The sequence below is a fragment of the Capra hircus genome, unplaced genomic scaffold, assembly GCF_001704415.2.
Source record: "Capra hircus breed San Clemente unplaced genomic scaffold, ASM170441v1, whole genome shotgun sequence".
NCBI classification, from domain to species: Eukaryota; Metazoa; Chordata; class Mammalia; order Artiodactyla; family Bovidae; genus Capra; species Capra hircus.
The window spans coordinates 49,771-75,466 of NW_017189962.1; the positions used below are offsets into that span (position 1 = coordinate 49,771).

Sequence of the window (25,696 nt, forward strand, 5' to 3'; positions counted from 1 at the left end):
GTGGGACAAGGTGAGGGCTGCCCCTGCTCGGCCACTGGTCACTGAGAAGACCAGGCCACCGGGAGAAAGGGTGCAACACCAGGGGGAGCAGAGGCTCCTCAAAGCCAAGTCCCCTTGGGCTGCCGTGTCCCCTCCACCCACGTGGGGCCCATCCCCCGGACCTGAGCACCTCTGCCTCTCGCATTCACCTGATGCCTGCTGACACCTATGCCCGCAGGGCATCTGTCTGTGGAAACCAGCTCAGTGGTGATACCTGGAGAAGCCACAGGAGCCTGTCCCTGCTGGTCCTGCGCTCAGGATGCCGCATGTGCGGCTGCAAACACAGGCTCAGCTCAGCTCTGCTCAAGGGGAATCAGGGGCTCCGGGCAGAGAGCAGCCCCTAAGATACCCCTCTATCCAGAACACCAGAAGGCAACCCGCTTAGAGACGGGGTCACTGCAGGCGCAGCAGGTTGAGACTGGGTCACTGCGGGCGCAGCAGGTTGAGATGCGGTCACTGCGGGAGCAGCAGGTTGAGACGCTGTCACTGCAGGTGCAGCAGGTTGAGAGGGGGTCACTGCAGGCGCAGCAGGTTGAGACTGGGTCACTGCGGGAGCAGCAGGTTGAGACGCTGTCACTGCAGGTGCAGCAGGTTGAGACGGGGTCACTGCAGGCGCAGCAGGTTGAGATGCGGTCACTGCAGGCGCAGCAGGTTGAGACTGGGTCACTGCGGGAACAGCAGGTTGAGATGCGGTCACTGCGGGTGCAGCAGGTTGAGACGGGGGTCACTGCAGGCGCAGCAGGTTGAGACTGGGTCACTGCGGGAACAGCAGGTTGAGATGCGGTCACTGCGGGTGCAGCAGGTTGAGACGGGGGTCACTGCAGGCGCAGCAGGTTGAGACGGGGTCACTGCGGGTGCAGCAGGTTGAGATGCGGTCACTGCGGGTGCAGCAGGTTGAGCTGGGGTTACAGTGTCTCCTGTCCAATGACTGGTGTCCTTGAAAAAGCAGGAGATTCACACACACACACAGAGGGCAGCGGAGGCAGAAACTGTCCGCTCAGTGTGGCCAGGCCCAAAGGCCACTGGCGCCTCGGGAGCTGGAAGAGGTGAAAAGGACCCTCCCCAGAGCCTTGGAGGGAGCGCAGCCTTCCGACACCGGCACCCAGACCTGGGACAGGCTAGTTCCTTGTGGCTGGGAGCCGCTGGGCGCGGGGCTGCATGGGCAGCTAGAAGGGCACACAAGGAATCCAGTGGCTGCTAGGCGCTTGGCCTGAGAAGGTGGTGGCTGGGGCGGGAGGAAGCTGGGATGCTGGCCGCTCATGGCGCGGGTGGCGGGGGCCCTTCTGGAGCCTTCACAGGACACAGGGCGCCCCCAGCTCTTGGCAGGCCTCGCCAGCCCCCCTGCCCCGTGAGGAGAGCGAGGCTCAGAAGGGTGAGCCCCTCCAGAGCTGGAGAAGACGGAGCCAGGGCCCCCAGGGAGCTGAGCCCAGAGCGGCTACACCTGCCTCGTGTCCCCGAGGGGCTCGGAGTCCCCCCAACATCCTTCACAAATTCCACTACACCTGGGTCCTGAGGAACTGGTAGTTACTGATAGTGACGAGCAGAGAGTCCAGAGGCCATCAGCAGAGGGCTGTCTTCCTCTCGGGGAGGGAGCGCCCAGGACCTGCAGGGGACAGCTGGGCCCCGTCACCCCCGCACAGAGGAAGGCACAGGGCAGGTGTCCCCAGCCCACCGTTGACAGGAAAGGGGAGCCTCCCGAGGAGACTGGACACCTGAGGGGGCCCCGCAGGGAGACCACCAGCCCAGTGGCCCCGGGCACCCCGACTTCACCCTGAAAGTCCAGGGTCCTGAGGAACCTGCCCGTGCCCGGCAGCCGGGGCAGCTGGTCACCCCCCCTGCGGCCCAGGGGCAGGAGGGCCCAAGGGACCCGCGTGGGGCTGAGACGCCACAGGGGCTGCTTGGGGGCACGCCCCTCCCCCGTGCCCCCCGAGCCAGGAGGACCGCTCTGCAGCGTGCTCACAGTCACACCGCGGGCCCGCCACCCTGCTGGCCATCACGGGGCAGCGGGCACCACTCTTCCCCAGCAGCCTCCCCAGAGCGGCACACACCAGACACGCACCGCGGAGCCGAGTCTTGGGTACGGAGCCCGTGGGGCGGCCCGGCCAGCCCCCGTCCGCAGGCCCCGCGCCAGGACTGCAGCACCCTCCCCCACCGCCTCCGGCTCTGGGAGAACTTTGCCCGCCCCGGGAAAGTCAACAGCCTGAGTGACCTAGGACCCTGCCATGCTGCCCCAGGCCACGGCTCTGACCCTCCTCTGCTTTCTGCTCAGCCTGCGGGGGTCCCTGCAGGCAGGTAAGTGGGGGGAGGTTCCCCATTAACCCCGTGGAAGGCCAGCCGCCCCCAAAGCTGGCCTGTGTGGTGGGCACTCCTGCTGGGAGCCTGGCTGGAGGGTCCTCTCTGACCTGCCTGCCTTTCAAAAGATGAGCGGAGCCCCTGGAGCCCAGTCCCCTCCCAGACGCCTGGGGGCAGGCCCCCTGGCCACGGCGGGCCCTCCCCTGCCTCCACCGCCCCCCAGGCCCAGACGCGGGCTCAGAGGCGACCCGTCTCCCGCTCTGCTCTCAGCCGCTCGCTGGTGGACCCCCTCTCCCAGGGACAGGGCACAGATGCTGCGCCTTGGTGCTCGGCCACCGCGGCAGTGAACACGACCCCCACCCGCGGACGCGGAGAGGCCTGAGTGGGAACACGGGCAGGCGGCTCTGTGAGCGGTCTCCACCGTGATTCCCCAGCCCCGAGGGGTGGCTGAGGCGGAAGCCAGGTGCCGACACCATCCCCTAGACCCGTCCACATCTGCCCCGGCGCCCACACTGGCCGCGGGGCCCTGCCCGCAGGCCTGCTCCAGTGCCGGTGGCACCCGGGCCCTTCCTGTCTAACCGTCTTTGTTAGCCTGGGGTCGCCGGGGGTGGGTCGTTAGTGCTGCCAGTGTCTGCAGCTCTCCCAGCGGCCTCGTGTCTGCGGGGCTCAGAGCATCTCCTTAGGATAAACTGAAGTGAAGGGACCCGGTCAAGGGCGTGGACATGTTATAATTAAACAAACATGTCGCCTTCTCCTCCCATATGAAGCCTGTGCGGTGCTGCCCGTTGGCAGCCGTGAGAAACGCTCCTGCTGCAGACCAGCCAGGCTGTGGGTGGGAGGCCTGTGATCCCATCACCGGGGTGAGGGCCCTGTGATCCCATCACCAGGGGTGGGGGGCAGGGGGCCTGTGATCCCATCACCAGGGGTGATCACCGGGTGAGGGGGGCAGGGGGGCGGGGCTGTGATCCATCACCGGTGAGGGGGGGGCAGGGGGGCCTGTGATCACAGGGGGGGGCAGGGGGCTGTGATCCATCACCGGGGTGGGGGGCAGGGGGCCTGTGATCCCATCACCAGGGTGAGGGGCAGGGGGCCTGTGATCCCATCACCAGGGTGAGGGGCAGGGGGCCTGTGATCCCATCACCGGGTGAGGGGCAGGGGGCCTGTGATCCCATCACCAGGGTGGGGGCAGGGGGCCTGTGATCCCATCACCGGGGGGGGCAGGGGCTGTGATCCATCAGGGGGGGGCAGGGGGCCTGTGATCCCATCACCAGGGTGAGGGGGGGAGGGGGGGGGCCTGGATCCATCACCGGGGTGGGGGCAGGGGGCTGTGATCCATCACCGGGGTGAGGGGCAGGGGGCCTGTGATCCCATCACCGGGTGGGGGCAGGGGGCCTGTGATCCCATCACCAGGGTGAGGGCAGGGGGCCTGTGATCCCATCACCGGGGTGAGGGGCAGGGGGCCTGTGATCCCATCACCGGGGTGAGGGGCAGGGGGCCTGTGATCCCATCACCAGGGTGAGGGGCAGGGGGCCTGTGATCCCATCACCGGGGTGGGGGCAGGGGGCCTGTGATCCATCAGCAGGGTGAGGGGCAGGGGCCTGTGATCCCATCACCAAGGGGGGGCAGGGGCCTGTGATCGCATCATGGGGGGGCAGGGTGGTGGGGAGGTGCTGTTACAGGTGGGGGGATGGTGCCGTCGCCCCCGTGTCTCACAGCGTGCCCCCCAGTCTTCCTGCCCCAGGAGCAGGCCCTCAGCGTCCTGCATCGGCCCCGGCGTGCCAACGGGTTCCTGGAGGAGCTGCGGCCGGGCTCGCTGGAGCGGGAGTGCAAGGAGGAGCTCTGCTCCTTCGAGGAGGCCCGTGAGATCTTCCGCAACGAGGAGAGGACGGTGAGCTCACCCGGCGGGCCGGGGGGGGGCGGCGGGCTCTGGGCGCCAGGGGCCGGGGTCTCCCCATGCTAAGACCCCCTGTGCATCCTCACCCCTCATCCAGAAGCAGTTTCCTGTGCCCTCACCCCCCTGAGAATGGCCCCCCGACCCCGTAAGCCGTCCAGGCCCCGGGCAGGGCCACCTGTCCAGCAGCCCTCAGAGACCCATTGGAGCCATCAGCGACCCCGGCCAGGGCCGCCTCAGGGACGCAGGAGTGGGGAGGGCGAAACTAGGGAGCCTGTGCCTCCCCCGCGGGGCGGAGCAGGTGGGGCGGGCCTCCCCTCCCGCCCACGAGCAGACAGGTCCCTGCTGGAACTGTCTCCTTCCAGGGCGCTGAGGATCAGGAGGCCAGAGACAGGACCCCCTCTCCCCACACACTCGAGGGACACCCCACACGGGACTCACATCTCACACGCATGGGACCCACACCTGGCACGGGACACGCATCACACACAGGACACACATCTCACACACACAGGACATACATCTCACACGCATGGGACCCACACCTGGCACAGGACATGCATCACACACACAGGACACACGTCTCACATGCATGGGACCCACACCTGGCACAGGACACACGTCTGACATGCATGGGACCCACACCTGGCACAGGACACGTATCACACACAGGACACATGTCTCACACACATGGGACCCACGTCTCACACGCACAGGACACACGCCTCACATGCATGGGACCCACACCTGGCACGGGACACGAATCACACACACAGGACACATGTCTCACATGCATGGGACCCACACCTGGCACAGGACACACATCACACACAGGACCCACGTGTCACACGCACAGGACATACATCTCACACGCATGGGACCCACACCTGGCACGGGACATGCATCACACACACGACACACGTCTCACACGCATGGGACCCACGTCTCACATGCACAGGACACACGTCTCACATGCATGGGACCCACAGCTGGCATGGGACACGAATCACACACAGGACACACGTCTCACACGCATGGAACACGCACCTGGCACGGCGCACACTCCGCACTCGCAGGCAGGGCTCACACGGCCCTTCCCCGCCGCGCTGACGGTCACCCCTTGCATCTGTGTGTGTGAGAGTCGCTCAGTCGTGTCTGCCTCTCTCCGACCCCACACACTGTAGCCACCGGGCTCGCCTGTCCATGATTCTCAGGCAGGAGAACCAGAGTGGGTTGTGGTTTTCAGAACCTTCCAGCAGCTTCCACCTTGGTTTGTTCTCACAGCAACAGAGCTGTTTTTCATTGGCCTAAAGATCCCTGGGGAATCCCTGTTACTGAAGAGGCCCTTGGAACTGGCAGGGCACTTGCGCGTGTCTTTCCCACATTCTCCTTGGTCAGCGGGTGTCTGGACGGTCAGCACAGCGTCGGGGGCAGCCCGGAGGCTCGGGGAGTGTGGGGTCTTCACCCACGTTCACAGCTCCGACATGGCAGGGCTGGTGCTGAAGCCTGGGGTTGGAACTTGGGAGAGGAGATTCGGACCTCTGTGGCCTTAGCAATGGGAGGGGCAGGTATTAGAGAAAAAGCTCGCTTCCCTGGATGAACCCGCCTGTCTCCACAGGAGCGGTGTGGCTTCCAGAGCCCACTGGGAGGGCTGGTCGGAAGCCCCAGCCGCCCGGCGCCTCCCCCACAGGGACGTAAACGCTTGCCTAGGCGCCCACCTCACGCGGCTTCCTCTTGCTCCCTCAGAGGCAGTTCTGGGTTTCCTACAATGGTGAGTAGGTGACTGGCCGACCCCATCTGCCGCCAGCCCCCCGTCAGCCTGGTAACAGCGACTTGCCCGCAGATGGGGACCAGTGCGCCTCCAGCCCCTGCCAGAACGGGGGCTCCTGTGAGGACCAGCTCCAGGCCTACATCTGCTTCTGCCCCGACGGCTTCGAGGGCCGGAACTGCGAGACGGGTGAGGAGCGGGGCCGGGAGGCTGCCGACTCACCAGGTGGGAGGGGGGCCTCGGCGCCCTCGCAGGCTTCCACCCGAGCGTCCTGGCTGCGGGGTTCTGGGTGCTGACCCGCTGGACACCCTGTCCGCTTCTGGGCTCTGGGCACGGGGCAAAGCCGGGGGAGCCACTCGTCTCTGCCAGCTCCCCTGCTTCCTGGCGCGGGGGTCCTGCAGCCCCTGTGGCCAATGTCCCCTGACCCGGGACCCCCAGGCCCGGGTCTCACCCTCCAGGGTCGTCTGTGGGGTGTCCCCTGACCCGGGACCCCCAGGCCCGGGTCTCACCCTCCAAGGTCGTCTGCGGGGTGTCCCCTGACACGGGACCCCCAGGCCCGGGCCTCACCCTCCAGGGTCGTCTGCGGGGTGTCCCCTGACCCGGGACCCCCAGGCCCGGGTCTCACCCTCCAAGGTCGTCTGCGGGGTGTCCCCTTCCTCCACGCAGGCCTGGCCTCTGGCCCAGGGAGGGGCGGCCACCGGGCTTCCTGCCCTGACCAGGGGCCGCGTCAGCTGTGCCCTGTGCCCGCAGACAAGCAGAGCCAGCTGATCTGTGCCAACGACAACGGCGGCTGTGAGCAGTACTGTGGGGCCGACCCAGAGGCCGGGCGCTTCTGCTGGTGCCACGAGGGCTATGCGCTCCAGGCAGACGGGGTGTCCTGCGCGCCCACAGGTAACGGGCCCGGGGCCCAGGCCTGGGGTGTGTGCTTCCACTCCCGATGAGCACCACTGCCCTGCTGAATGTCCTCTGTGGCTAAAAGGTGGGCCCCGGGGGAGGAGCGTTCCTGAGCCTCGCCAAGGCGAGGGGGTGCTCTGGGCGGAGGGTGGAGGTGCCTCACCAGCCCTGGTCTCCCGAGGATCGTGCAGGCGGCCTCGTCTAGCAGCCCCGAGAGAGCGACCACCTCAAATGCTGTCCTTTCTGGCCTGGGGCTTTCCCGGAGGCGGATAGAAACCAAGAGCAGTGTCGGAGAGCGGCTGGGCTGCCTGAGATGCTGCTCACCCCCCGCAGCACATCCCGGGCCCTCTGGCGGCATCGGGCTGCCTGTCTCCACCCCCGGATACACCAGCAGGACCCAGGCCCACGGGCCCTGCCGCCCGGCCCCAGCAGCTCCCCCAGGGCCCCTGAAACCCCAGCCAGGAGAGGGCACAGCCGCCAACACAGGGCGCTCGCTGGCGCAGCCTCACAGCCTCCGTCTCACCCACGTCCTGCTGACTTCTATCTCACACAGTGGAATATCCGTGCGGGAAAATACCTGTTCTGGAAAAAAGAAATGGCAGCAAGCCCCAAGGGCGAATCGTGGGGGGCCATGTCTGCCCCAGAGGCGAGTGCCCCTGGCAGGTGAGGCTGCCGGCCTGGGGGAGGGGAGGGGAGGGGAGGTTCGTCAGGCCTGGCGGAAGGGAGGGGAGGGTTGCCTGGCAGGCGAATCTCCAGGCCCGCTGGGTTGGGCCTGGCTGACGCTCTGCCAGAGCAGAGGACCCCAGCCCAGCATTTCCACCCTCTGGCCGGGGCCCACTCGCTCCCCATCCCCTTACCTGGACGGACGTAGTGTCCCGGGCAGCCCCTACGCGAGGGAGGGGAGCCCCAGGCGGCCGTGAGCATGATGTGATCCCTGCCGTGTGCCACGTCCGCCAGGCCATGCTGAAGCTGAACGGGGTGCTGCTGTGCGGGGGCACCCTGGTTGGCCCGGCCTGGGTGGTCTCTGCTGCCCACTGCTTTGACAGGCTCCGGAGCTGGTGGAACCTGACAGCCGTGCTGGGTAGGTGGTGTGGGCGCCTCCCTTGCCCCGCAGAGCTTCCGGGCTTCCAACCACCGCTCCCATGAGCGGCGGCGACTTTCCCAGAAAGAGCCGCACGCAGGCAATGTGTGGGCAGACCCCACACCCCGGGACCCCTGCGCCCACCCCCCACAGTCTCTCCTGCCCAGACACAGCCCCGGGTGACGCTGCTCTGGCCAGGACCCCACGGGGGTGCTCTCCCTGGGTGCTCTGCCCTGCGGGCCTACGGGATGACCGGGGCCCCAGGGGCAGGGGGACCGGGGCACCCCTCCTCCCCTGCCATGCTGCCCACCCAAACCCCCACTCACCTCCAGCACCTCTGGGTCCGGATTTGCCCCGACTCTCCTGCTGGCAGCCCCCGGGAGGATGCCCGCCCACCTGGGGGGGGGGAACGTGCGCCCCCCGTTCCCAGGAAAGGAGCCCAGGGCCCACGCCGCAAGGGGGATGACAGCAGATGGTCCTGGTGCCTCGCAGGTGAGCACGACCTCGGCCTCGTGGAGGGCCCAGAGCAGGAGCGGCAGGTGGCGCGGGTCATCGTCCCTGAGCAGTACGTGCCGGGCAAGACGGACCACGACGTGGCGCTGCTGCAGCTGGCGCAGCCCGTGGCCCTGAGCGACCACGTGGCACCCCTCTGCCTGCCCGACCCAGACTTCGCGGACCAGACGCTGGCCTTCGTGCGCTTCTCGGCCGTCAGCGGCTGGGGCCAGCTCCTGGAGCGCGGGGTCACCGCCCGCAGGCTCATGGTGGTGCTCGTGCCCCGGCTGCTGACCCAGGACTGCCTGCAGCAGTCACGCCAGAGGCCCGGAGGGCCTGCGGTCACGGAAAACATGTTCTGCGCTGGCCACGCCGACGGCAGCAAGGACGCCTGCAAGGGGGACAGCGGCGGCCCACACGCCACGCACTTCCGGGGCACCTGGTTCCTGACCGGCGTCGTCAGCTGGGGTGAGGGCTGCGCGGCGGCCGGCCACTTTGGGGTCTACACGAGGCTCTCCCGCTACACGGCCTGGCTACAGCGGCTGATGGGCCACCCACCGCCCAGGCGGGGCTTCCTCCGGGTCCCGCTGCTGCCCTAGCCCCTGCCCTGCGAATAAAGCCGCTGAGCGTGCCTGGCGCCCAGGCACCAAAGGCAGAGATTCTCCGGTGGTTCCTGGGCAGGGAAGCAGGGTCGGGGGGCAGGGGGGTTGGGGTGGGGCAGGGGGAGGGAAACAGAAATGGAGACTGGGAGATGGAGAGACACAGAGGAGGGAGAGAGACAGAGGGCAGAAGAGAGAAAGACCCAGAGTCGGAGACAGACGGGGAGGGTGGCAAAGGGGCCCTGGAGGCCCTGGAGGCGTCCGGACCGGACCGGAGGCAGCGCGCGGGCAGCACAGGGCCGGCCGGCCTCGCCGTGGCACGGGCCACTTCCCGTCTGGCTTGTCACTCACCCTAGCGTTGCGTCTTCCTTCCGGGTAAATGTGAGCACCCCCGACTCTCCGTGGTGATCGGCCTTCCACGTCCCTCTGAGTGTGCAGCACACACAGCCTCGCACACCTGCCCCTCCCCTGCCCCCTAACCGCGGGCGGGGGTGGGCCCGCCCCCTCCTGCTCTCTCTGCACGGCCCAGAGCCGTCTCTCGGAGACCCTCATGCTGGCCCTTGCGCCGGGCTCCTCCACAGTCACCAGCCTTGCTGAAGTGAACCCTTGCGTGAAGCCATTTCCGATGTGGACGCTCTCCTGGGTTCGGGGGCTGCATGTCTCTCCCGGCTGAGGCCCGAGGAGACGGCACAGGCCTGAGGACTGGCAGGGGCACTCCGAAGAATGCAGGTGCCTCCCGGCTCGGCGGGGTGGGGGTGGGCCCTCAAGCTACCTTTTCATCGAGTCTCTCAGGTAACGGGCCGCAGCGGGGAAGGCATGAGGAACCAGGGCGGGGAGCTCCAGACCCCACCCCGCCCCTCGGGTCTCATCCCTCCACCCCAGCACACCACACTTAGGGTTTCTGGGCCATGCCCCGCCGGATGGTCCAGCCACGTCTCCTGTCCCGAGCAGGGCTGGGCGAGCCTGGCCACACACCTGGACACATACGTCACTCAGACTGCCCAAAACAGCAGCGCTGAGTCGCTGGGGCAGAGGCCGCCGGGCCGAAGAAGAGGTCATCTGACCTGTAGACTCATGTGCCCACCGCCTGGCCTCCGTTGCCCCGGGGTTCTCACTGGTTACACACGGCACGCACCCTGACCCTGGGCTGGGCCCCCTGGGGCCACTCCGGCTCCAGCTCCGGCTGGTGTCCGCAGCCTCACTGCTAACCCTCTCTGCCCCCCACTTCATCTGTAAATGGGGTCCTGCTTCCATGAAACCGGCGCAGGTGGAATGAGGTGTGGGGAGGATGGGTCACCCAGCTGTGGACCGTGAAGCAGGTTGTCCAGCGTTCCTGCGGCCCCAGCTCACAGCTTACACTGCAGACACTCGGGACACTCTAGCCAAGGGTCCCAGGCCCCCAGTGGCCCTGAGCCCAGAGTCTGCTCTTTCTTCCTGAAGCGAAAGCTGGCTGGGCTCCTCTTCCTGGAAGAGGAGAGGAAGGGGTTGAAGGGACTGGCCGGGTCCTGGGTGGGCCTCACTGCATCAGGCAATGTCGGGGAGCATTGCCTGCCCAGACCGCTGGGTGCGGGCATGGGGCAGGGGCTGACACGGAGCCCCGCCTCACCCCACACGCCCTGCAGGGCAGGGATGACACAGAGAACAGGGGAGACCTCACTTTACCACGGTGACCTCTCTGCCAAAGACCAGCCCTGCCTGGGTGCCCAGCAGGAGCGTCTGGGGACATCACAGTCCGTTCAGCGCGCTGGTGCTTACCCCACACCTGCTGTGTCCAGAGCCCCTCTCCACGCTGCACACAGGCCTGGTAAGCAGGCTTCCCGCGTGGGGCGGGGTGGGCGTGCTCAGCCAATGACAGTGTGACCTCCTCGCCTCCCAGGACAGCACCACCCGCTGGCAGCCCGCGGACGTCTCCCTGAAGAGCCCTGCTCAGCCATAGCGGTCACGTCCCATAGAGGGGTGCTTCCTGGCTGGGAGAGCAGCCCCTGGCCCGGTGCAGTGCCCTCACCTCCCGCCCAGCCTGGGCAGAAAGCCCCGGGTCCTAACCCCACGCCCACACCCATGGCCGTGGACAGCACACCACCTCTCTCTAAAGCTCAGTTTTCCGTCCTAGAAAAACAGATGGGAAAATGAGATTTGACTTTTATTGCGGTCTTAAGGATGACAGCTGGGTGTGGGCGTCTGGGAGCTGAACACAGCTCAGGGCGAGAGTGAGCTCGGCCGGGACCTCCCTGGGGCTGCTGCGGCAGGGCGGCCAGGCCCCCAGAGCCACCCCCGCCCCCGCAGGCCTGGGCTCCAACCGGCGGCCGCGATAAGCAGGCCGGGCGCCAGCTGCCCGCCAGCCAGGGCGAGCGGACCTTGCCCCGCAGGCCTGTCGCCGCGGGGACGCACGGCTGTCCTTGGAAGGGCCCCACCATGGCGGGCCTGCTGCGACTCGTCCTGCTCAGCACCGCCCTGGGCGGCCTCCTGCGGCCAGCGGGGAGCGGTAAGTGGCCCTCACCCTGCGGACTGCAGGTGGCCTCGGGGGAGGGGAGGGGAGCATCCGGGCGATGCCCTTGAACTTCCTGAGTGGAGAGTGGGCACACAGCCTCTGTGGAAGCTCGGCCTGAGATGCTGGCTGCGGTTTCAGCCTGGGGAGCTCAGGGCCAGGTGTGTCTCCCCGTGGGTGGGAAGTTGGTCGGCGGATCAGAGCACAGGGAAATGAGGACAGAAAGACAGGGGGAGAGACAGAGAGAAACGGGCAGCGGGGGAGGACGGGAGCCCGGGGGGTGGGCAGCAGCAGGCAGAGGCAGGGAGGAGGCCCTCTGTCTGGGAAGCAGAGGGGTCACAGGCAGAGGGGTCACAGGCAGAGGCAGGGGGGAGCCCCTCTGTCTGGAGGATGAGAGGGGGTCACAGGCAGAGGCAGGGGGGAGCCCCTTTGTCTGAAGGAGCAGAGGGGTCACAGGCAGAGGCAGGGAGGGTCACAGAGGGGTCACAGGCAGGGAGGGCCTTCCAAGGCAGGGAAGAGCCACCCCTCAGGCTGGCTCTGCCCGGGGAGGGGCTGCCCAACCTGAGCGTGCACAGAGGGGCTCTGCGCCTCCCAGCACCCAGGCCTGTCCCGGAGGCCAGAGAGCAGAGCGGAGAGGCAGCCCCAGAGCTGCCTGCGTGCTTGCCTGCTGGGTGAGGCAGAAGCTCCGCAGCCCGGGAGGCTGGGGAAGAGAGAGACAGAGGCAAGTGGCGCAGGAGGGTGGCCACGCAGGGGAAGGGGGGCTGCATCTCCGAGCAGCCACTCGCTGGGGGAGAGGTCTGGAGTGTGGGGAGGGGCCCACAGAGAACAAGGCTGAGCCTGGCCCCGCTAGGAAAGCCAGCTGTCACTAAAAGAAGGGGGGGATTTGGAAGAGAAAGTAGCTGGAGATAGGACAACCAACACTCAGGAGTTTCATACACTCTAAAATAACCCTGAGAGGGAGGGATTGTAACCCCACTCGCCAGTATCCGGCAGTCGGTGACCAAGACGCATTTCCCGCTTGAGACTGACTCTGCAGTCCTGCATTTCAGTTTCCGACTCGCGGAGCTTGGCGCTCTGAGACAGCCTAGGGCGGACAGTCACTGCGGACGGGGTTGCAAACACAGAGCTCAGGACGTGAGCTGGGACCAGAAATACATCAAATACACGCCCCTGAGTCACCTGTCTTAGTGAGAGACTAAATTCTTCAGCAGAACAGAGTAGAGCGCGCAGGCAGAGCGCCGGGGAAGGAGCCAAGGGCCTCCCGTGGAGAGAGGGTGGAGCGGCGAGGCAGCGGCCGGCGGCAGCGTGGGGACGGCCGAGCACAGACGCGCGGGGAGGACCAGGGAGCCCCGGGCCCCAGACGCTGTCGCGGGCAGGTCACGACTGCTTTGTGAGTCACGAAATCAAGTGAGCCGTTTTTTGACGAAATGGGACAGACTCAAGCAGAAAATTTTGTGACAGGTCCTATTTTGTAGAAAATGATAGTAACAGCACCATTCCCTGAAGCTTTTGCTTCACTCATGGGTTTGTGTGTCCTGGCTCTCGAAGCAAGCGATGCTTTCAATGGCAGACCGTGCAAAACCAAGTCGCAAGTCCCCACCTCGCACAGAGCACAGGCCTGGGGGCGCGGGCAGAGGGCACGGCTGAGCCCAGGACAGAGCGGCGGAGGGGCCCAGGAGGGGCAGGCCCCAATGCCTCCAGGAGGGCCGAGTTCCAGGAGGGCGCGGGCTCGGCACGGGGCGGGCGGGCCCCGGCGGGAGCAGCTCCAGGCACCATCTGACCCACCCACCGCTCACGCTCACGGGAGGCGGTGCGTGGCCACGTGGCGAGCCCGTGAGAGCCTTGTCCTCCCGCCCAGTGTTCCTGCCCCGGGACCAGGCCCACCGTGTCCTGCAGAGAGCCCGCAGGGCCAACTCGTTCCTGGAGGAGATGAAGCAGGGGAACCTGGAGCGAGAGTGCCGGGAGGAGGCCTGCTCGTTCGAGGAGGCCCGCGAAGTCTTTGAGGACAAGGAGAAGACGGTGAGGGGCCATGAGGCCAGGGCGCGGGGCCAGTGAAGCACAAGGCGTCGGGTCTTGGCATGAGCTCTGGGGCCGGGCCACACACAGGGTCCCCGGGCGTGCGCTCTTCACGCAGGCGTCGGCCACGACCCTCGGGGTCCAGGCCACCTCTTTAGGCAGTGAGGGTGGCCAACACCAGTGGCCGCGCATGTTCCGCCCTTCTCCTCAGCATCGTTCCCCACACACTCATCCTCACTTCCTTATAACGTCCGTCCTTATAATCTTAAAGTGTTGGACTGTTAGTCGCCTTTGGCCATGCCCCACTGCCTCTGGGATCTTAATTCCGCAGCCAGGGACTGAACCTGCGCCCTCGCAGTGAAAGCTCATCCTGACCACCAGACCACCAGGGAGTTCCCCAAGTAATCCACAAGTTAAAGGAAAAGTCTCAAGTGAAGTTAGAAAATACTTTCAGCTGAACAAAGGGGGTATACAACAAAATCTGTGGGAAGCCGCTGAGCAGTGCTTACAGGGAAGTTTATAGAATTACTCTGCTTACCGGGAAAGAAGTTCTCACAACGATACTTTAAGCTTCCACATTAAGACACACACACAAAGGCAAACCCCAAAGAGGAGAAATCAATGAAATCAAAGGCGTGCAAAATAATAGAGAAAATAAATAAAACTGATAAGCTTTAACAAGACTGATAAAAAAGAATACAAATTATATCAAGAATGAAAGAAGGGACATTACCACAGGCCTTGTATATGTTAAAAGAATAATAAGTGAATACTATGAAAAATTCTATGCATGAATTTGGATGGAATTTGGACAGTCTGGAGGAAATGGACCAATTCCTCCAAACCTTGAATTGCCAAAGCGCATGATATGACAGTTATCTGCAGGTTCCACTTCTTAGTCTGAACCCTTTGAACAGGAAATGTCCAGGCCCAGATGGGTTCAGTTCCTGGGTTGGGAAGACCTGCTGGAGAAAGGATAGGCTACGGTATTCCTGGGCTTCCCTGGTGGCTCAGCTGGCAAACAATCTGCCTGCAGCGCAGGTGACCTCAGTTCGATTCCCTGGTTGGGAAGATCCGCTGGAGAAGGGAATGGCTCCCCACCCCAGTATCCCGGCCTGGAGAATCCCATGGGCCGTGTAGTCCTTGGGGTCACAAAGAGTGGGGCGTGACTGGGCGGCTTTCCCTCCCTCACTCGGTGTAATCCACCTCAGGAAGAGCCCACACCGTGGTGCCAGCTGGCACAGAGAAGCACCAGAGAGGACGCAGCAGCCATTCATGATTTCAAAGACTTTCACCAAGTTACAACTAAAAAGGAGCTTTTTCAACAAGGTGAAGACTGTTAACCAGGAACCGCAGTGGAAGCTGAATGCTTTCCCTGATACTGGAAGAAGGCAAGGACGTCCGCTCCCAACACTCCCGATCCATCCCTGCACCAGAGGCCCTAGCCGTGCGGAAGGTTTAACAGTAAGTTAAGAAGAAATAAAACTATCCCTATTGGCCAGTGACATGATAACCTACATAGAAAATCCCATGGAATTGCAAAAAAAACTCCTAAAATGTATGTGTCTAGCAAGGTCACAGAATACAAGGTCAGCACACAAATATTAATCGTATTTCCGTGCAGTAGTAACATACATGCGTGCTCAGCCATATCCGATTCTTTGCGGCTGGCCAGGCTCCTCTGGCCAAAGAACTTTCCAGGCGAGATTACTGGAGGGGGTGGGTTTCCATTTCCTTCTCCAATGTACAGTTAGAAACCAAAGATTTAAAAAAATCAAGCTACTTAGTATTGGCCCAGAGAAAAGTATCCATGTGCAAATCTGACAAACGCACAATCTGTGTGCTGAAATCTGCAAAACGCTGTGGAAAGAGAGAGAGCTAAGTAAGTGGGCACAGGCTGCTCGTGGTTTGAAAGACAAGATGTTAAGAGACGGATTCCTCCCAAGTGGACATACAGATTTAATGCAAATCAAACTTCCGTCACATTGAGACAAGTTCATTCTAAAATTTGAAACATGGGAAAGAAAAGGAATTAGAATAACTGAAACAGTTTTGAGAAAGCAGATAAAGTTGGAGGAATCACACTCCCTGATTCAAAGATGCCTTATAACATTACATTACTCACAGAGATATTGATGTGCAGTACTGGCAGAGGAATAAACACAGATCAACAGAACAGGATAGAAAGCCCATAACTAGACCCACACAAATATGGCCAACTGATCTTTGAGAAAGGTGCACAAGCATTTCAGTGGAAAAAGAATTCTTTTTCAAAAATGGTATTAGAGCAATTGTACATCTATATGCAAAAAAAGGTTGGCTTTTTCTCACAACTGCAGAGTTAACTCAAAATGGATCACATAGCTCTAAAGATAAAACAGGAATCTTCCAGGAGAAAATTTTCATGACACAAAGTTAGGCAAAAATTATTAGACATGGCACCAAAAGCATAATCCATGAAAGAAAAAATAGAAAAATTGGACTTACTCTAAATTTAAAACTTTTGCCCTGTGAAAACCATTGTTAACAGGATGAAGATACAGGCTGCTGACTAAGAAAATATTTGCAAATCTCATATCTGCCAAAAGATTTGCACTCAGACTTTATAAAGAACTCCCACAGCACAAGACAAGAGAGTAAGCAATCCAATAAAACAGTGAACAAAGATTTGAACAGACAGTTCACTGAAGAGGATGTGTGGATGGCAAATAAACATCTGAGAAGATGCTTGGTGTGATCAGGCACTCCAGAAAGGCAAATGAACCCACAGGAGACTCGGAGACGGAGAGGCCCTGACAAGGAGCAGGTGCCGGGGAGGCCGTGCCGCAGGCTCGGCTCACCACTGCCTGTGGGGATGCAACTGTGACCGCCAGCCTGGAAAGTCAGGCTCTGAGCCAGCGGCCACATGGCTCCACAGTCTCGCTCCCGGATACTTGCTGGAGAGAATTAAAACCCTTTTTCACACAAAACCTGTACAGAAACATCTATAGCATCTCTGTTCATAATTGCCCCAAACGAGAAATAGTACAAAAGTCCTTGGTTGGGTGAATGGGTAAAACAGACTGGTGCGCCCCCGACAGAACACTCACTCAGTTCAGTCCAGTCACTCGGTCGTGTCCGACTCTCTGCCACCCCGTGGACTGCAGCACGCCAGGGGTGCTGTCGATGCGCGCTGCGACGTGACGGAACCCTCAGCCTTGCAGGCGCTTGTCCTTGTGAACTTGTTGCAGGGTTTGAATGTGACGCATGAAGTTTCTGCTCCGCTTCTGAACCTAACTACTTGCTTTAGATTGCACTTCAATCACTCTTGTTTCCGCAAAGTTTCTCCAAAGTGAAAAGCAAACAACCAGAACACACAGAAACGTCTGCAGTCCAAGAAAAGTAACTTCGAATCACAGTTGAGACAAATAATGTGAAAACCTTGATTGTGATCACAGAATTGGTGATTTTGCTAGAATAAAGCTAGGCAAGTAAAGTTAGTATTACAAAGTGTTTTCCAGATGCTGTGTTCAGCTGTTGGCAAGCAAGAAAATGGATGCTAAGATAGGATAATTTATTATACCAACATGTATTAAAAAAAAAAAAAAGGTGTTGAAGCCACAACTGTACAAATACAGGAGATCTGGGGGGAAAATCCCTCTAAGATTGAATAGTTCCAGAGCAATTTGTCCCACAAAATGGCCTCTGTTTGGGGAAAAGGCTATTCACTTGAGTTATCAGATTATGGCTGCTATTGGTATGAAATGCCTGTTTCCCCTAATGCACTTTAAAATCTTTTTTCCCTTTTAGGATGAATTCTGGAGTATATACAAAGGTGAGAACTTTTCTATTTTAATCCTAAGTGAGAAGGACTCATCAGGGTACTTAGATGGGAGAGACTGTATTCAAATGTTGAAGATGCTTCCTGAGTTTCCTTTCCTTTCAGGTGTAAATTTTACTCATCTAAGACTTTTCCCTTCTGAGTGCTTCCGGAATAGTTAATGTCAAATAGTTTTTACAGTAACTTTATTTAATTCTAGTTTTCTTAATTATATACATTTAAATCAGTTCATTCCCATCTGAGGATACCAAATTCCATGGCAATTTTTCAAAACCCAAGTATATTAGGTAGAAACAAAAAAGAGAATCTGAAACACTGTGTCTTCTCATAAGGCAACCATCTTGACTTAAGGCTTATAGCCTCTGAAGTGGTATGAGTTATAACAATGTTTTCATTCCGGAAACCGTGTTCAGATTTCTCACGATGACAGCTGGCTCTACCCCTGAATTACACTGTATACAGGTAGCAAGAAACGCAGAGCCGTGTTAGCGCTGGGCCAGGGCTCTCTCTTCTCCTTTCACACCCAGACGTTTGGCTCGTGCAACCAGACTCCCTGCCTGCTGATGCTCAGCCCAGAACAAGTGTCCGCTGGTCACCTAGCCTCCAGCCTCCTTTTGCTGCACCCACTCCCCAGCCCCGGGCTCCTCTCCCTGATGTAAAAATGTTGTCAGTGCTTTGCACTCTCAAATATCCCAGCAAGAATCGGAGCGCTCAGTCTAGCTAGATAAATGCCTCGAGTACATGTGGCCGCAAAGAAGCGGTGGGTAACAAAGTCCAGACAGGACAACGTGTTTGCAGGAAAACAGGAAGAACCCCAGGTTCACGCTTGCCTGAAACCGTGTGCCAAGACCAGCACAGCGCGCTCACTTCCCTGACCCGGGGCGCTGGCTGCCAGCGTCGGTCCCAAGCGCTTCCTTTGCAGATGGAGACCAGTGTGAAGACCACCCGTGCCTGAATCACGGCCACTGTAAAGACGGCATCGGGGACTACACCTGCACCTGTGCCGAAGGGTTTGAAGGCAAAAACTGCGAATTCTGTGAGTTCCTCTTGCCGTGCCTTCCGGTCAGAGCTGCCTGGTGGGGTGGAGGGCGGGAGCCAGAGGCCCCAGGAGGCCCCGGGAGGCCACCGGCGGCCACCGTGGCTCAGCCTGGCCCTTCAGGCTCTGCCACTGCAGCAGTGGAGAGTGCCTTCCGGCCCCGGGGTGGGGGACAGGCGACCCCGAGCAGGTCCCGGCTCCTCCGAGCAGCTGCAGGGCGGGCCCCTTACGAACTGATGTCTCTCCTGCTTCTTGTGAGTCTGGAAATTCGAGCGGCATCAGTGCTGAGTACCTGGGATTGTCCAAATCTAACACAAGAAATACTACATGGAAAAATTGCTGAGTTTTCCTAATACAGGGATTACTTTTTAACAAAAATTAGATGAGTATTAGACCAGTTTTCCCTAAGGAGAAAGCTTTGCACACCTGCTTTTCGTTTCTGAACGTATAATCCTGAGAGCATGCTCTCAGACTGGATACTTTGGAACTTCCCCAGCGGGAATATCAGTCATGCCTCCGCCCCTCTGCTGTCCAGGGGGCCCCTCCGCCCCACGCCCCACGCCCCAAACCGTTTGGCTGACCCAGGGGCTGGCAGGCATGTCTTCTGAAGTTTCTGTAACGAAAGCCCAGGGTGAAGTGTAAAGCCAGGTGCCAGGGCGGCAGGGCTGATGGGTGTCAGGAGTCTGATGTCCAGCCCACTGGAGCCCGGGTGATGCCCCTCCGCTCGGCTGAGAGGTGCCCTGTGCCCAGCACCTCTCGAGACCTGGGCGCTCTCCTGGGAGGCGTGTGGCCTCCACCCCTTCACCAGCAGGTGAACAGGCTGCGGGTCTAGGTAACCTGTCCGGGTCACTCAGTCATGACGGACGGCCCGAGGGAGCCGGCCTGAGTCCAGGAGCTGGGTGCCACACCTCCTCCCACCACACGGAGCCCGGACCCCAGGGCCTTTATGCCGAGGGGGAGACAGGCCTCAGAGGGGACCCCGCGGCCCCACTAGCTCCACTCAAGTCCCACCTCCCTGGCCAGAGCCCCCCGCCCCTCTGAGGGCTGAACCTGAGACCCTCTGCCCCCAGGCCTTCCCTGGCAGCTTCCCTGGGCCTTAGGAAGCCGGGCCCCCCACCCCTCGGGAGGCGGTGCGAGGGACAGGGCCTGCCCACGGTGCTGGCCTGGCCTCAGGGCCCCCAGCCCGTTGGCGGGACAGTACCCTTAGCTGCGCGCCTTCCCACAGACACGCGTGAGCTCTGCAGCGTGGACAACGGGGGCTGTGACCAGTTCTGCAGGGAGGAGCGCAGTGAGGTGCGGTGCTCCTGCGCCCGCGGCTACGTGCTGGGCGACGACAGCAAGTCCTGCGTGTCCACAGGTGGGTGGGGGGTGCGGGCAGGGGGCGTGCACGGGTGTGGAGTGGGGGTGCAGGGAGGGGGGTGCGGGAGGGGGGGGGGGGGGGGGGGGGGGGGGGGGAGGTGGGTACAGGGAGGGGGTGCGGGGAGGTGGGTACAGGGAGGGGGTGCGGGGGGTTGGGGTGAGGGGAGGGTGCGTGCACAGGTGTAGAGTGGGGGTGTTGGGAGGGGGTGCGGGAGGGGGGTGCGGGCAGGGGGCGTGCACGGGTGTGGAGTGGGGGTGAGGGAGGGGGTGTGGAGTGGGGGTGCAGGGAGGGGGGTGCAGGGGAGGTGGGTACAGGGAGGGGGTGCGGGGAGGTGGGTACAGGGGAGGGGGCATGCACAGGTGTGGAGTTGGGGTGAGGGGGTTGCAGGGAGGGGGTGCGGGGAGGGGGTGTAGGGAGGGGGGGTGCAGGGAGGGGTTGCACAGGTGTGTTCGGGGGTGGTGAGGGCCAAGACTCTGGGTGGGGAGCATGTTCTGGAGACAGACCCGCTGTTTCCGAGAGCCGTCTGGGGGACAGGCCTGTGACGTCTGCTCCTGGGGGCGCGTAGTGTGTGAGGCTGCACACAGTCTGGCCCCTACCAAACCGCGGGGCCGCTGCTGTGGTGCCTGGAACCCTGGGAAGGGCACATGCTTGGGAGGCTACAGTCACCAGCACCAGACATGCGGGCCGGCCAAGGAGCCTCAGACGGGGTGCAGGGGCCAGGGGGGCACACAGGGCCGTCCAGAACTGACTTGGCTGCAGTGGGCCAGATGGAAATGGCTTTTCCCTTGATAAAGCCGGACACCATGCATCTGGGCCAGGAGTTCAGGCAGGGCTGAGTGAAGGCCCGGGTCCTGGGGGACCTGGAGGTGGGCGAGCCACTCCCCACTGTCTCATACCCGGGGGAGGTCCTGTCTGACCAGGACTCCCCCCGTGCGGGGCAGGGTTGGGCCAGAGGACCTGAGAGGCCACAGCCCCTCTAGCAGGCTTCCCACTGGATCACCAGGGGTGGTTAGGAATGTGGAGCCTAGCTTCAGGCTGGGGGGTGGGCAATCTCAGGGCAGAGGCGGCTGTTGAAACCGAGCCTCCCAGCAGGTGGAGGACAGGGAGACTACGTCTCTGTTGGTAAAAAAAAAAAGTGAAGTCGCCCAGTTGTGTCTGCCTCTTTGTGACTCCACGGACTGCAGCACGCCGTCTCATCCTCTGTCGTCCGCTTCTCCTCCCGCCCTCAGTCTTTCCCAGCATCAGGGTCTTTTCCAATAGCCGGTTCTTCACATCTGGTGGCTTCAGCTTCAGCATCAGTCCTTCCAAGATTATTCAGGACTGGTCTCCTTTAGGATGGGTGGGTTGATCTCCTTATGTTTAACACACATGGCAGAGCTGACGGGGTTCGGGGCACTGTGCCCCCCAGACCCCCTGTGTCTCGCCAGCCATGTATTAACGCCAGAGCCCCACGGTCCTCTGTTCATCCACAGCCCCTTGACTTTTGCACGCATCCCAGCAGATTGCAGAGGCCCTGAGACCCCTCAGCACTGACCAGCTAGAGGTCAGGGCTCCCACCCATGACCCACCCCCACCCAGCAGGACACAGGGCACCCCACTCCCCAAAGATTCCTTGTGGTCCCCGCCCTGTCCCCTGGCATGCTCCTCTGCCTGCTCCTCCCACGGGGTGGACCGTGTCCTCCTCACCTGGCTGAGCCCCTGCGCTTCTTCCAGACCCCTTCCCCTGCGGCAAGTTCACGCAGGGACGCAGCCGGCGGTGGGCCCTCGACGCCCACGAGGACACGCTCAACGCCGGCGAGCTGGAGCCGTACGACCCTGGAGACCTGGGCCCCACAGAGAGCTCCTTGCACCTGCTGGGCCTCAACAGGACCGAGCCCAGCGCCGGGGAGGATGGCAGTCAGCTGGTCCGGATAGTGGGCGGCAGGGACTGCGCGGAGGGCGAGTGCCCCTGGCAGGTAACTGCGGGGCTTGGAGGCCAGGTGGCTGGGGCAGGGGAGGCGTCTGCTGGGCACTGCAGATGTTGAGGGCCTGCCACGGGCTATCGGGCCCTGCCAGAGGAGCCTGGGCCGCCAAGGCTGGGCCTCTGGCCTCTCAGTCGCCACACCCCCCACCGGGCAGAGGAGGGGCTCCAGTCTGGGCCATAGGGTGGAGTCTGTGGGCACAGGGCGGCCCCCCAAGGCCGGTGCGTTCTCCTGGGTTTGACAGGAGGCGAAAAGAGTCTCTCTCCTTGTTTCACTCCTGATTTGAAAGACTCTTTTACCCAAACACCCAAGTCCTAATGAGGCAGACGGTGCCTTAGCGAAACATATATCCATTTGTTTCCAAAGGTAAAAAATCACTCTTTGGTTGTCGATTTGGACTGAAGCTGCCAGACTTGGCAAGTGAGGGCACAGGCTTCCCCTCACACGTGAATTTCAGATGCACAAGGAGCATCTGTTAGCAGCGCGTGTCCCAGATACCACGCCAGACACACACTGAGGACGCCTTGCTGTTTACTCGAGTGGGTTTCCCTGGGGCCTCCATCTACCCGGATGCCTTGCTTGGGCCTCAGGGTTTTAGTGTCCAGAGCCAAGATAGCTTCTCCTACAAGTGACGTTCCCAGAGCTGCGACAGTCATCAGTGATGATGTCCACTAGCCCACGGCTACACACTGGGCCTGCGTCTGTCTGACATGCCACGAGCCCGCGGAAGGACACGCCACACCCGCCACCATCCCCAGAGAGCGTGCTGCGGGTCACGGCAGCTCTGGGCATTTTGAGTGTTGGTCTGAAGGCACCAGGGCCTCTTCTCCAGAGTGTAATGCTGCCACCCAGGAAGGGCAGGGAGAATGAAGACGAGGAGGGCCTGGCGGGCGAGTCTGGAGCCCACAGCACTGGGCAGTTGGCAGGACCGTGGGGTCCACGGCGGGCTGGCTCCGAGATCCAGCAGGGCTGGGCAGGACAGCCTGTGGGGGTGGGCGCTGGGGTGGTCACTGGGGCAAAGCCCAGGGCCTCGTTCCAGCCTGAAAACCCCAAGAGCCCTTCTGCGGGGAGGCCCGCTGCAGGCGAGGGTGGGGAGGAGGCCGGTTAAGGGTGACGCTCCCCGGCGCCCACTCCCCTCCGCAGGCTCTGCTGGTCAACGAGGAGAACGAGGGATTCTGCGGGGGCACCATCCTGAGCGAGTTCTACGTCCTCACGGCTGCCCACTGCCTGCACCAGGCCAAGAGGTTCACGGTGAGGGTCGGTGAGTGCCGCCCACGCCCACAGCGCCCTCCTCCTGCTCAGACACGGGGACGACAGACGCTGGAAACACTGGGAGTTAAAGCCCTGAAACCCTGGGCTGGGGGCGGGGGTGGTGGGCGGGGAAAGGGGAAGAGGGGCCCCTCCTCCAGGAAGCCCGCCAGCACCCCCAGCGGTCTGAGCGGCCGGTACATCCTGTCTGGGGGTTAATTCTGATCACCCCCCTTCTCTGCTGGGTCTCAGAGCTGCTCTGTGAGCACACGGTGCCAGCCACGGGCGCGAGCCACGTCGGCAATTCCTAACTTGCTGGTCACATTGCCTTTTCATTACGCATTTCACAAGTTTACAGGCGAATCTCATCTCGGCAAGTTTAGACGCTGTCAGCTCTACACGTCATCAGGGCCTGCAGCGCTCGGGAGAGATTTCAGTTACTTCCTTCATTCTGGGTCTGAGAATGGCACGCATGGGTTCTGACCCGTGCCCACCCGGCCCCGTGGCCTGGGGGGGTCTGGCAGGTCAGACCAGGTGGCTGGTCCCACCCACGGGTGCACAAGGGGTCGTGACCGCTGACACCAGCTGGGAAGCAGAAGGCTATCTCCCCGCCTAGCGCTTCTCGCCTAGACTTCGCGTTGTCCAGAGACCACGTGCTGGTCTTTAGGCAGGAACCATTCACGACTACTTTAAGGGTCAGCGACGCGCTGGCCCCGAGCTGACGGCCCCGTCCCGTCCTCAGGCGAGCGGAACACGGAGCTGGAGGAGGGCAGCGAGACGGCGCACGAGGTGGAGATGACCGTGAAGCACGGCCGCTTCGTCAGGGAGACCTACGACTTCGACATCGCGGTGCTGAGGCTCAAGACGCCCATCCGGTTCCGCCGGAACGTGGCGCCTGCCTGCCTGCCCGAGAAGGACTGGGCGGAGGCCACGCTGCTGACCCAGAAGACGGGCATCGTCAGCGGCTTCGGGCGCACGCACGAGAAGGGCCGCCTGTCGTCCACGCTCAAGATGCTGGAGGTGCCCTACGTGGACCGCAACGCCTGCAAGCTGTCCAGCAGCTTCAGCATCACGCCCAACATGTTCTGTGCTGGCTACGACGCCCAGCCCGAGGACGCCTGCCAGGGCGACAGCGGCGGCCCCCACGTCACCCGCTTCAGGGACACCTACTTCGTCACCGGCATCGTCAGCTGGGGCGAAGGGTGCGCGCGCAAGGGCAAGTTCGGTGTCTACACCAAGGTCTCCAACTTTCTCAAGTGGATCGACAAGATCATGAGGGCTGGAGCAAGGGCCGCGGGCAGCCGCAGCCCCAGTGAAGCTGCCGCCACCTGGACGGTCCCGCCTCCCCTTCCGCTCTGAGCGGGTTCCCTCCCTGCCTGATTAGAGTTGTGTGCTCTCCTGAGTCTGGGTCTGTTCTCGCCCTGCGGAAGCGGAAATGAGACTCCAGGGACCAGCCCCAGGCCGCCTCCCATCCCCCGCTGGGAGTGTCCCTGGGATTCAGAAAGGAGCCTCTTTGTCCTCAGAGGCCCCAAGCTGCTGTCCAGGCCGCTCAGGACTCTGCAGGGGATCTGGGAGCTGGGCTGGGGCTGGGTTGGGCGGGGTCTCCCCTCACCGGCCCTCCCAGGAAAGGCAGGCGCCCTGGGAAGAGGGGCCCAGAGGGCTTCCTGTTGCAGGGATGCTTTGACGTTGACCTATCTGCTGGTTCTTTACCGGCTTCAGCGTCGCGTCCCGCGGGCCCAGCACCACAGACTCTGGAGTCCCGCACAGGCCCCCGGGGTGACTGTCCCCAGCTGGAGCTCTGAAGTCCCGGGTCCAGGCAGCGTCCAGAGCACTAACCCAGCTCTGATGAGTCCCCGATGCCCCTCAGGGCCCCTTCACACCGGGCGCATGCCGGGGGGCTGTGAGAGGGGGCCCCTCCTCGAATGGTCACATCCCCAGGCCAAGCCCGCCCACCTGCACCAGCTCCAGGCCCTCAACCCAAACAGTCAGGAAAGTCAGACGTGCTTCTCAGAGACACGGTCACCTCAGCGGGGCCTGTTGTGTTTCCCGAGCCATTTGCCTTTTGCGAAACCCAACAAAGCAAAGTTCCAAAGTTCCATCCCAAGAGTCCCCAGGGGTCACCAGACAGTTTTGTAAACAGGAGATATTGCAAGTTTGGAAAAATCAGTGGGAACAGGCTTCCCAGAAATGGTCAAACCAGAGGGTTTGTCCCCAAGCGTCCCCCCTTGACCTCTTTAAAGGGAGGCCCCACAGAGAGGGCGGTGGGGGCCAGGCTGGTGTGGTGGGGGCGGGGCCTCTGGGCAGAGTTAACCCGGGTTTCTCGGACAGTGGAGTTCAGAGTCCCAAGACGGCTTGGGGACACCTGGCTCCCGTCACGCTTGCGTCTCCCCGTCGGGGCTGAGCCCGCGGGTTAGTGGGCAGGGGGCTAGGCCCTGGGAAGGGAGGGCCCTCACCACCCGCAGGCTGAGCCATCCCCACAGGAACTGGAGCGTCAGTGGGGGCTTGGGCCGCACCGTTGCAAGCATGCTCTGGGCCTCACAGGGCTGACTCTGGGCCTGGGAGGTCCTGCCTCTGGGTCTGAGTGTCTCCCTCAGGAGCGAGACGAGGCTGGTCTCAAGGTGGACCTGAGCCAGGCCTGCACCCCAGGACAGCCAGTCTGCCGGGCATCTCCGAGGAAGTCTCCTCCGAGATGGAGAGGAGCAGGAAGCTGGCAG

At 62.2% G+C, this 25,696-nt stretch overlaps 2 protein-coding genes across 3 annotated transcripts; both read left to right on the forward strand.

Moving 5' to 3' along the window:
• Positions 1-1,275: 1,275 nt before the first annotated feature.
• F7 (coagulation factor VII) lies at positions 1,276-9,112 on the forward strand. 2 transcript variants are annotated; one of them, XM_018044996.1, is made up of 8 exons: positions 1,276-2,331; positions 4,047-4,219; positions 5,969-5,993; positions 6,066-6,179; positions 6,741-6,881; positions 7,438-7,547; positions 7,842-7,965; positions 8,458-9,112. In XM_018044996.1, exons 1-8 carry the CDS (start codon positions 2,262-2,264, stop codon positions 9,054-9,056), a joined length of 1,356 nt encoding a protein of 451 aa, XP_017900485.1. In that variant the 5' UTR covers positions 1,276-2,261; the 3' UTR covers positions 9,057-9,112. The 2 variants fall into 2 exon arrangements, with proteins under 2 accessions (XP_017900485.1, XP_017900487.1); XM_018044998.1 differs by having other exon boundaries at positions 1,281-2,331; positions 4,059-4,219.
• Positions 9,113-11,080: 1,968 nt separating this feature from the next.
• On the forward strand, positions 11,081-24,384 carry F10 (coagulation factor X). Its single transcript, XM_018044989.1, has 8 exons — positions 11,081-11,538; positions 13,400-13,560; positions 17,347-17,371; positions 18,300-18,413; positions 19,639-19,770; positions 21,487-21,728; positions 22,878-22,995; positions 23,725-24,384. Exons 1-8 carry the CDS (start codon positions 11,469-11,471, stop codon positions 24,339-24,341), a joined length of 1,479 nt encoding a protein of 492 aa, XP_017900478.1. The 5' UTR covers positions 11,081-11,468; the 3' UTR covers positions 24,342-24,384.
• Positions 24,385-25,696: the final 1,312 nt, after the last annotated feature.

What these genes read in the sequence shown, in the direction of transcription:
- F7 (XM_018044996.1), top strand. Translation starts at nt 2,262, where the DNA reads ATGCTGCCCCAGGCCACGGCTCTGACCCTCCTCTGCTTTCTGCTCAGC. An exon ending in TCCGCAACGAGGAGAGGACG is followed by an intron (nt 4,220 to 5,968) that starts GTGAGCTCACCC and finishes TTGCTCCCTCAG; the next exon opens with AGGCAGTTCTGGGTTTCCTA. An exon ending in GAGGCGAGTGCCCCTGGCAG is followed by an intron (nt 7,548 to 7,841) that starts GTGAGGCTGCCG and finishes CACGTCCGCCAG; the next exon opens with GCCATGCTGAAGCTGAACGG.
- F10 (XM_018044989.1), top strand. Translation starts at nt 11,469, where the DNA reads ATGGCGGGCCTGCTGCGACTCGTCCTGCTCAGCACCGCCCTGGGCGGC. An exon ending in TTGAGGACAAGGAGAAGACG is followed by an intron (nt 13,561 to 17,346) that starts GTGAGGGGCCAT and finishes TTTCCCTTTTAG; the next exon opens with GATGAATTCTGGAGTATATA. An exon ending in AGGCAAAAACTGCGAATTCT is followed by an intron (nt 18,414 to 19,638) that starts GTGAGTTCCTCT and finishes GCCTTCCCACAG; the next exon opens with ACACGCGTGAGCTCTGCAGC.